The sequence below is a fragment of the Theobroma cacao genome, chromosome 7, assembly GCF_053813885.1.
Source record: "Theobroma cacao isolate CCN51 chromosome 7, ASM5381388v1, whole genome shotgun sequence".
Classification (NCBI taxonomy): Eukaryota; Viridiplantae; Streptophyta; class Magnoliopsida; order Malvales; family Malvaceae; genus Theobroma; species Theobroma cacao.
Window position 1 is genome coordinate 7,533,815 of NC_142645.1, and position 11,449 is coordinate 7,545,263.

General features: G+C 33.3%; 1 protein-coding gene across 1 annotated transcript; it reads right to left on the reverse strand.

The window, feature by feature from the left end:
- Positions 1–1,235: 1,235 nt before the first annotated feature.
- On the reverse strand, positions 1,236–9,659 carry LOC108660466 (uncharacterized). Its single transcript, XM_088808118.1, has 4 exons — positions 8,666–9,659; positions 7,761–7,832; positions 1,953–3,959; positions 1,236–1,856 (listed from the first exon to the last, which is right to left on the reverse strand). The coding sequence occupies exons 1-4, from the start codon at positions 9,657–9,659 to the stop codon at positions 1,495–1,497; spliced, it is 3,435 nt and encodes a 1,144-aa protein (XP_088664244.1). The 3' UTR covers positions 1,236–1,494.
- Between the last annotated feature and the right edge of the window lie 1,790 nt (positions 9,660–11,449).

The following is an 11,449-nucleotide window of genomic DNA, read 5'->3' on the forward strand; positions in this document are numbered from 1 at the left end:
GAGAAGGCCTATAAACATTTTGAGATATTTTGAATGGCTTTTGATTATAAATGTGCCATGCACAAAAGAAGTAGGGGTGAACAGAAAAGAAGCCATGATTAATGGTGGCTAGCTAGCAGCTTTGCTGGTTTAATCTGTATTAAAGAAAAATGTTGGAGTTAAAATTTAAAACCAATGCTGAAAACTTTGTTAAAAATTTAGCACATAGCTATCTCAGCATTTCAGTTTTACCTTGAAAACAAAAAATTAAATAATTAATAAAAACTGGTTAGCATATGCAGGCCAAAAAATTGACTTGTAAGCTAATAGTAGTGTAATAAAAGAATGATGAAAATCCAAAACTATTGTGCATCTAATTAATTTCTTCCCTCAAATTTTCTTTAAACGATTTGAAAAATAAACTTAAAAGGAAAAATATAGCTTCCTTAATCAATTTAGATAACCTGAGTAGACACAACATGAATTTCCTTATTATCTTTCTTATATATCAGAAGTTGCTGTAGCAGAAACTAAGGTTTACTTTAATGTGTAGTTCTGAAGATAAACAGAGATCAAACTATTATGAATACATTGTCTTATTGTGCTCTATTCCAATTTCTGTGTAATTATTTGAAATTTTCGAGAACTTTGAGATAACTTAAATCAGAATCAACCATCACTTGCTTAATCAAATCGCAAGAAAACCTCTGATGTCCCATTTTTGTGCAGGTCCAGACGCATCATCTCAACCCAGATCATCCCAGTCCATGTCCAACAACATCATGCATTTACAAAGACAAATCGAAAGCAATCTATAATATTTATTTATTCATATTGGTTGTTTCAAGACTATGCATCATCAATATTACATGGATAATCATATTAAAATATTATAATTGATTAACAATGTAACAAGTAGAACCTAATTGTGTCCTTAGTGTAGAATTCACTAAAAGCTTGAGCTATTACAAGTTAATGAAATACATAATTTAAAAAAAAACACCTAATTTTTGGACACCTATAAAAGTTAAGTTATATTTGTAAAGTTAAGTTCAAAAATGTAAGCAATATAAACTAAATCTTATATCTCTATTAGTGTTTCTTTAGGAGATTATATTTACAAATAAAAATTATAATTAAATTAAATAACTTTGATATATATTATAATATAAAATAAACTTTTAAATAAACCAAAAGTTATACACCCATAAAATAGATCTATATAGTACAATAATAAATTTATTTGGACTGGATTATCATAGCATAACATAAAACTATAGACAATTATGAAAGTTCAATAAATTAAAGATAACATCTTAAAGCAACCAGCTTGTGAAGTAAAGAAAATCAAGGCAGGTACTCACCTCCAAAATAAAGAAAAAGGAAACAACCAATTATTGGGTAAAATAAAAGCATCTTCACATTGATACGTTGAACCTGCACTCAAACTTCATTTTCTTGATTTGGGATTCAAAGGAATCCAATGGAAATGTCATCAACATGATGGTATTTTCATCAAGCCCTTTTGTTTGAATCCTTCAAAAACTTGATTTTGATCTTCTTCAGCTTAGCAACAACGTTTTTCATGTCAATCCTCTCTTCTGGCAACTCTTCTGAACATTCTAATGCCAATTGTAAAATAGACAATGCACAATCCTTTATTGCAAAATGTTCTCGCTCCTTGCTACTGATTAGCAAATTGGCATCTATAACTTGAGTTAATGCAAATGGTAACAACTCAGTCAACCAATGTTTTAAGCTCATTTCTCCAACAAACATTACATCCGTGGGCTTCTTTCTTGTTAAGGTTTCAATTAGAAGAATACCAAAACTGTACACGTCGCCTTTTACGGAAACAATTCCTTGTGTTCCGTATTCTACATGTAAGTCAATAAAACCATCGTCAAAGTATGCAATGATTTTACATGAATTATCGTAATACATAAAGAAAAAGTCTAAAGTTTAAGCATTACCTGGTGCCATATACCCAATTGTTGCTAGTGTTAGGGTTTGTACCGTTGAATCCTCTTCACCTAACAGCTTTGCAATGCCAAAATCACCTAAATGTGCAACCATATCTTCATCTAATAAAACATTGCTTGGTTTTAAATCACAATGAGCCACAGGGATGGTCTGACCATGATGGAGGTATTCTAATGCAGATGCCACATCAATCATAATGTTCAACCTGTGCAAGATATCAAGAAAATAGTTATGAGAATACAACCACTTCTCGAGGCTTCCACTAGGCATGAATTCAAGCACCAAGGCTTTAAAATCAACACTGCAGCAACTACTAATGATTTTGACTAAATTCCGATGGCGAATGTTGCGCAAGACCTCACACTCAATGTCAAAGCTCTTGAATGATCCTTCTACCTCCAAATTAAAGACTTTTATGGCAATGTTCAATCCATCTGAAAGAGAACCTTGGTATACAGAGCCAAAACTCCCTGCACCAAGTAGTTTGCTTTCACAAAAACCATTTGTGGCTTGATAAAGCTCTTGGTATGAAATTCTTCTCCACTTTGCTAAACCAATCGAATTTTCTTGATCAATATTTTGCTTTGAATGCTTTCTTCGACTTTGGAAGAAAAAGACAATTAAGGCTAGAATTAATAGTGTTGAGCCAACTGGCAATAGAATAAATTCAATAAGCTTAGTAGCTTTCCTTGAATGTTTAACAGAATTTGTTTTGCATGGTGGGAGTTGCAGTCGAGGTGCACCGCATAGCTCTTCATTCCCCATAAACGATTGAATCGAGTAGTTGGCAAAGGGTCCTGCAGTAGGAATTTCTCCATGAAGTCTATTAAATGAGACATTCAAATACTCGAGATTCAAGAGTTTTTGCAAGGACTTTGGAATAATTCCAGAGAAATTATTTCTTGATAGATCTAAGAACTTCAACTCTGTCAACCCACCAAATAACTCAGGTATAGATCCTTGCAATCTGTTACCGGATAATGAAAGATAAGTTAGGTCTTCTAGATCACCAATGCTTTTCGAAATTTCACTTGATAATTGATTTTCTGAAAAATCAATAATTATAGCAACCTTCCACTTTCCAAAGTCAATTGGGAGAGCCCCATTGAGAAAATTGGAAGACAAGTTTAGTTGCAAGATATATATAAGCCTTGTGAAGGTTGAGGGTATTGAGTTTGCAAACTTATTGGAGTCCAAATATAAATGTCTAAGAGAAATGAGATCACCCAAACATTTTGGTATTGGTCCAGTAAATTTGTTACCTGTGAGGTACAAGAAACCCAAACTCTTCAAACGGCATAACTCAGATGGAATGGATCCTTCTAAGTTATTGCCTTCAAGAGAGAAACCTTGCAACTTTTCTAATCTTCCAATTGTGGTGGGAATAGATCCAATCAATTCATTGTGAGCTATGTTCAAGCTGATCAAGTTGATTAGGTTGCCAATCTCTCCAGGAATGTTGCCTCCAATGTTGCAATCCCTAGCATCTAATTTTTGTAAGGAAATAGAGAGATTTCCTATAGAGATAGGAAGTTCACCATCGATCAATGGATTATTAGTAAATTGCAAGACTCTCAAGTCTTTGCAATATGCTAAAGATGAGAGAAAGCTCAATTCTGGGGATGAAGGTGTGCTAGCCAAATTATTAAACTGTAGATTGAGAAAATGTAGATCTCTTAGATTTCCGAGGTCATTGGGAATATATCCAGAAAATGAATTAGCTGACAAGTCCAGGTCTGTTAACTTAGAGGCATTAGAGATGGAGGTAGGTATTGTTCCATTTAACTTATTTAAACCAAGTAGAAGCCTTTCAAGTTTTGGAAGCCAAAGTCCTGTGCTCCATGGAAGACAACCTGAGAGATGGTTTAAATCAAGTGCAATGATCCTCATAGTTGAGCTGTTAAAGATACCAGGAGGGATATGTCCAGAGATATTGTTCGATTCAAAATTGAAAATTTCCAATTTTGGTAGGTTGCCTATCTCAACTGGTATTTTACCTGCCAGCAAATCAAAAGAGTCATTTGGATTTGTTCCAATGATCTAGAAGTAAATAACAAAATTTATCATAAAAGTTTTATGCATGTTTGTATTTTTATATTTTATATTATAAATACATATAACAAATAGTGAAACAAATAAATTACTTTCAAAAGTATTAGGTTACTAGTCTATTGTAGAATTTCACTTGCATAATGAAATTAGTCCATTGATTATTTTTAAATTGAGCAACAAATTATATGGTTAATTTGTTTGTCAAACGGAATAATCAAAAATATAAAAGAAAGTTTAGAATTTAGATAATACAAGGCAATATAATCTTGCACTTTGTGGCTAATTTATTATTTTCCTTTTCAATTTATATAATATAACGAAATTATATTAGAAAAGTTGAAACATTAAACCATCAACTAAATATTGAGGGCTAGGGAAGGAGAAAGGATGACAAATAACACAATGTGGAGGAGGGAACAATTTGAGAAGATGGACATCCAACAAAGGAAGAATGAAACATCAGGACATTGAAGAATGGAGAAGCAAACTTTTCACGATCTTTGTGGACAATACCATTTCCATAGTGTCATGGCGAGAAGTGAAGAAATGGTTCGACAAGTTTGAAGTGGTTGTTAACCTTTACTTGGGAGGTAGAAGCAAATCATCTTGAGGTAAGAACTCTAAATTTGTGTTTGTTAGATATGCTACATTGAGGAGATGCAAAGCACTATAAAATATGGGAATGGTAGAAAGACGGAATGAGGCACTTTGAAAGTTAAAGAAGTTGATTATGAGTGGCAATCCAAAAAACGAAGATGGGAGAAGGAACTCTTACATAAAAATACATTAAACAAAGCTTAACAAACTAAAGAGGAGAAGAGAATGTACAGAGATGCCTTGATGTTTAAGAAAGGATAGAAAACGGTGTCAGGGGAGATGAATGGAAGGAACACTACTTATGGGAATGAAAAAACCCAAACTATAAGAGAGTTATTTGTGGAATTTCGAAGATTGATATGGAATGGATCGAGAGGAGCTCTGTAGGCACATTAAAGTTGTTAACAAAGTCAAGGCATCATAAGAAGCGAACATGGTCAGGTCATGGTTCATTATTGAAGGCAGCTCACTGCATTTATGGCATAGGAATATTTTTAATGCAATTATTAGAGAATGGGGAAGTGGTGTTCAACTTGATGGACCAACCATTCATTGTGAGAGATTTGACTATGCTTGGATATTGATTGAGATAGAGAAAGATTAGAAGGTCTCGCAAATGACACACTTGAAAATCAACGACCAGACGATCTCCCTCATGATAAGAAAGGAGGACAAAAGGAAAAGAGTGATGGATGTGTAGGATATAAAGAGATCGAAAAGTCTTAAATCTTGTGGCCGAAACCACAACGATGGAGACGGTCAGAGAAAGAGGGTAATAGAGGTAGTTAGAAGAATAAGTGTGATGAGGGCAAACAAGTCTTTTAACCACTTCAAATTCAAATTCAAATCACCTATCCTAAGAAAAAAGGTGTCAAGGAAAGTTAACACTGAGAATGTGATAAGGAAAATGATGGATCACGAGACATTAAATCAAGAAAGCTATCTAGCTTTGGATAGGCCACTAAAACATAATAGGCCATCACAACAAAATGGGGCTACTTTTAGAGGGGAAAAGCCCAAATTCAAGATTGAGCTTTAGGTCAAGAATGAAGAGATAAGTAATATTAGTGAAAGGAGGAAGAACGAGCTTGAACTATATACAGAAGATTAGAAGTTATGGGGAATCAAGGCGAGCCTTGTGGGGAATGAGGTGGAACTAATACCAAGCTTAAAGGAATTGACTAAAGGTAGGGATTTGACTCAAAGGAAAAATCATGGGGAAGGCAAGAGATTAAAAGACAGTGAACTACTAAGGAAGCAAGGGACGATGAACTTGGAGGGCAAAGCGTTATCGAATTTAGCAATAGGCAATAATAGAAGGTATATGGACAATAGATGTGCAAGCATTCAAATCCTTCAAAGATGAAGTACAAAAGTTACAATATCTACAAAACATGAACCATGAGAAAGATTGAGCAGAAGGGGGCTAATCAGAAAGAGGAGGATAAGATTGAGAAAAAGTCAATAGAGGCCAGCTACACAAGAGTTGCGAGATTGGGAATTAGGGGTAAGAATAAAAAACTTAGAACATCAAATAGACAAAGGACCAGAGAAAGTGAACTAGATGTCCCATGCCTAATCAAAGAACAGATCAATGTAGAGCAAAGAGGGCTGGAACAAGATAATTTCTTAGGAAACCGAATCACCAAAATGCAATGATAATGAAAAAAGCAGAGGTAACCTACGAAGTGGGAATTTAGCTAGGGATGGTTTATAAACAAGACATGCAGACCATGATAAGAATTTTCATTGCTGTGGAGTTAGAGGAATTGCAGAGAGAAAAAGGCGACGATTTTTGAATGGTATGTGTTCTTGCTTAGGTTATTTTTATGAGTCTATAATATTGTCTATTACTTGGAACGTTAGACATATAGTTAGACCAAAAAAGAATAGGGCCCTTAGAAGTTTGGTGGTTGCACATAGTTTCAAATTCCTTTTGGTTTAGGAAACAAAATGCTAAGAATTGAAGCAGAAAACTGTTGAGAGCTTTTGAGGAAATAAAAGGCTTGGGTGGTGATAGCTCTTGCAATTGGGAGCTTTGAGGTTTGCTGCTATGTTGAGATAAGGACTTTTTTATTGTTGAAAAGGTAATTGTTGACAGAGGATACATTATTATCGTGGGACGAGTAAATGAACTCAATATTGGGTGTGGGATAGGCAATGTGTATGGTCCCAATGTTAATTCTGAAAGATAGAATTTCTGGGATGATTTGAGGAGAATAATAAGTGAAGAAAATACTTTTTAGTGCATTGGAGGGGATTTTAATGTGGTTAAAAACAATGAAGAAAAATTTGAGGTCGCCACTAATGAAAGAGCTATGGAGAGCTTTGTGGAATTTATAGAGGATTGCAGTTTAGTGGACTTACCCATATCTGGGGGAAAGTTCATATGGGAGAGTGACAGGGAAGTCATGTCCTATAATAGACTTGATCGGTTTTTAATCTTGATTAAAATTATGGAAGCCTATCACATCATCCAGCAATTGTGCCTACCACGATCTATATCGGACCACAACCCTGTTGCACTCACCATGGAAAAAAAGAATTGGGGTTCAAAGCCATTTCGCCTTTTCAACCATTGGTTAGACAAAGCCACATTCCAACCAATGTTTGATAGAGCATGGAAGGAGGCAACTATTGTTAGAGGGTGCAGAGGTGATGTCTAGTATAGATTGAGGGAAACAAATAAGTGTATCGAATATTGGTAACTTAACATTTTTGCGGTCGGTAGACAAAATATCAGTAGACTTGAAGCAGAAATTCACAATCTTGAGTTGGAATAGCAAAATTATGGAGACACCGGTGAGATTTGAGAGAAAATTATAAAATTGAAAATCAAATTGTGGGAAGCACTAAGAGCCAAAGAGAGAAGTTGGTGGCAAAAATCTAAGGTGAAATGCATGCTAAAAATGGATCACAATATTTCTTTGGATTTGTTTTCTTTAATTATTTATTTGGATTTGTTAATAACAAAATAACAAAATTATTGATAAAAATTTTACACACATTTCTATTTTTATATTTTATATTATAGATATATATAACAAAGAGTCAAACCATTAGGATCTGTAAATAATATTATTCAAATATATACAACAGTTGCAGCTATATAGAAACTGAACATACATGAGAAAAAATATAACTATTACCTGTCAATTTATTAGTGGAAAAATCAAGTCTTTTTAGAAGCGTTAGGTTACCAATCTGTTGTGGAATTTCACCTGCATAATAAAATTGATCCCTTGATTATTTTCAAATTGAACAACAACTTATACGGCCTACTTGTTTGTCAAATGGAACAATTAAAATTACCAAAGAAAGTTTAAAATTTAGATAATACAAAGCAATATAATTTACATAATATAATGAAAATAAATTAAAAAATATCTAAACCATCAACATAGATAAGTAGATAGTATATTTCAATTTTTGGTTGACAGATTCGTGAACAAAAAGAAAAAGGAATTACAAAAAGTGAAGATCAATGGTAAAAATTAATTTAAATGAAAAACAATGAGATTAAATAAAGCGTGTGACACTATTACCAAAAACCAGAAAAATATAGAAAAGAAAGATGTGGAAAATCCAAATGGTATCGTAAGCCCAAAAAGAGGTAAAATATAAACTATTTGTTATGATTATTAGTTGATGCAATATAATTAGAGCAATTATTATTTTTCAATAAGAAATTTTACATTTTATCGTTTGACTATAAAGTAATGTATGGTGCATGTTCATTAAAGTGTGTTTTCTTAATCTTAACTTTACATATAATATCAAAAAAAAAAAACTTTACATATAAAAGAAAAAGGATAAAATATACATAAACTTAAAAGTGATCGCAGTGAATTTAATAGAAAAAGTATAAGGAATTAAAAGAATTACTAGAATGCAAAAATGTGATAGTGTTAAACAAACCCAATAAAAAAAGAACAAAAATATTGTAGGCCCAAAAAAAGAAAAAAAAAAAAAGAAAACGGCTTTGCTATTGTGAAAAAGAAAGGACTAGAAATATGCTAAAAATGCGTCCCAATATATATATATTTTTTTTTACCTTTGAGGTTGTTCTCTCCAAGATACAGGGTCTCCAGCATAGTCAAATTTCCTATTTCTTTCGGTGTAGTTCCCTCGAAATGATTATAAGATAAAGATAAAACTTTTAACTCTGGACACTTGAATAAATTCATTGGAATTGGACCAGAAAGGTGGTTAAAACTCAAGTGAAGCCCTTTTAATTTAGGTAAACGATCAAACATATCTGATGAGATATGACCAGTAAGGTTATTAAATGTTAAAGCAATGTTTTGCAAGGAAGACATGTTGAGTGGGATTGAAGGTATGGAACCAATTAGTTGATTTTGGGTAAGATAAATCTCTAGCAATGAAGATATGCTGAAGATTGAGGACGGTATGGAGCCTGAAAGCTGATTAGAACTTAAATCTAAAAATCTCAAGCTACAAAGGTTTCCAATTTCCACTGGGATATGTCCTTGCAAATTGTTGTTCTGCAAGCTCAAGACCTGTAGTTTTGACAAAGAGCACAAAGAAGTTGGGATAGCTCCCACAAAGTTATTACCGTCCAAACTCAAGTTTTGAAGTTTAGGGAAGGAACCAAACCAAGATGGGATTTCCCCGTTGAAATTGTTGTAACGCAAAATTAGATGTTTCAGCCGACGCAAATTAGCCAACGCGATAGGCAACGAACCATGAAAACTGTTGTTTCCAATGTCAAGGAAAGCAACAAAAGACAGATTTCCCATGTCTGATGGTATGGTGCCAAAGAGGTTCATGCCAAATAGATTCAAAGAAGTGACTCTGTGGTGTCGAGATCCGCAAGTGACACCAACCCAATTGCAAATAGAGGTAGCAGTTGACCAGTTGGTAGCCAGAAGATCACTGTTGACACGGGCTTTTAGTGCAAGAAGAGCCAACTGGTCTGTGCTGATGTTGGTTGTTGCGGATTTGATAGAGAATGAAACCCCAAAATTAGGCAGCAGCAGCACCACCACCACCACCATAAGAGCCACAATGAACCGAGTGTTTCCCATGACGCTATGTAGAAGTGGAGCTTGTGAAAGGAACATTTTGAATTATATGTGGAAAAGATGATGTTTCTTTTTCAATATATATAGAAATTGTCAAAATTGTGGTAGGACATATTTCCACTTGCACCCTTCCACAGTGAGAAAATTTACCACTTGCATATTGGAGAGAATTCTTAGAGAGCAATGTTATCATTTCTTACTCATTTTTATTGACATATCTAAAGGTCAAAAACAAGTGTTCTTATTTATAAAATTTATTACAATATCAAATTACATAAGCAAAAGTAACTCTCTTCCTTTTCATAAATCTCATCGTACTCTTAAACTACGATTAAAGCTTGAGATTTCAAGTTAATATTGCATATTTTAATCACCGGCGTATTGGTTCAAATAGCAAGTAGGAAATTCTTTCATAGCTCTATAACAGTGATTCTGTCTTGAATCTCCAGAAAAACAACAGAATAAACTCTTTTACTATCTTGTGAGTATACGAGCTTTCAGTATCTTGTAAATATAAGAGCTTTCAGTAAGTATTGGCCCCTTGGACGAATAAGCACCAAAGAAACCAGTTTATTTGATTAAATGTCCAAAAAAAATGGCACTTACGAAATAAAACATAACATTTTTTATTATTAATTATTATATCTCTCAAAAGAAAGACATAAAATTGAAAAATTATCCACACTTTGAGGAGTGCTAATGGTGTAGCTGATCAATTGGTTAAAGATGGCATATAAAGGGAGAACAATTTGTTAAACATCATTCTGTAAGCTTGAAGTTTGTTTCAGTTATGATTGTGGTATTTTAATGGTTTGCTAATAATTGAGTTCCCACATCTATTTTCTCTCATTTCCCACATCTTATTAATTCTCAACTATTTATATCATTTCTCATTAAAAATATGTAAAAGTCAAGATAATTAATAAAATGACATATTCTCTCACTTCTCTAATATTATGTACCTAACAAATCTCTGTTTTTTTATCACTTTCCAATTCCCACAATACTATTAATTCTCAATTATTTCTCCTATTTTCAATCAACGTAATATATATTTAATGATCTCTAACTAACGATAAATTTTTTTTAATTTCAATGAAAAAAAGCCTTATTTGAATATTTAGATGCTTTAGGCCTTTAAGGTTATTGTGTTACCCCTGGTTAATTTTAATTGTATTTTGCAGCTAATGTGAAATATGTTTTATGTTATCCCCATATTATGCTGCCGGTTCTGCTCCCAGTATATGCTTTACTACAGACAATGACTTTTTAAGAATTAGCTGGTTGCAGAGGATGATTAATGAATTGTGCAAATATGGTTATTGACTTGACTTCAATGAGTTTTTTTTTTTAAATTGGAGGAAGGTGGATTCGAATCTTACTTTTTAGGTATGAGAATTATGCACCAACCAATGAGCCAAATGCTAAAGTATTACTTAGCTTCTATGGTTGAGCATTCTGGTTGGGTATTATTATAAGTAACAGTACTGTTTGGGAAAGTGGGTGATTATTTAAGCTCTTGTGGTTTTTCATCATTGGTTTTTGGTGGTGGGTTACTTTGTTTCCATATCTTATTAGGACAGTCTAATGGTTAATATGTTGGTTCATAGCATGTTCATTATTAGCTTCATTTCTGTAATGGGATTACCCCTGCTTCATTTTAATAATAATAAATAATTTTCAAAAAAAAAAATTATGTATGAATAAATTACAGCAAGAAATCCACTATAATTCCAAACCCATAGAATGGAAAACTGCTAACGAGTCAAGCGTAGTGAGATCAAGTCTTTGAG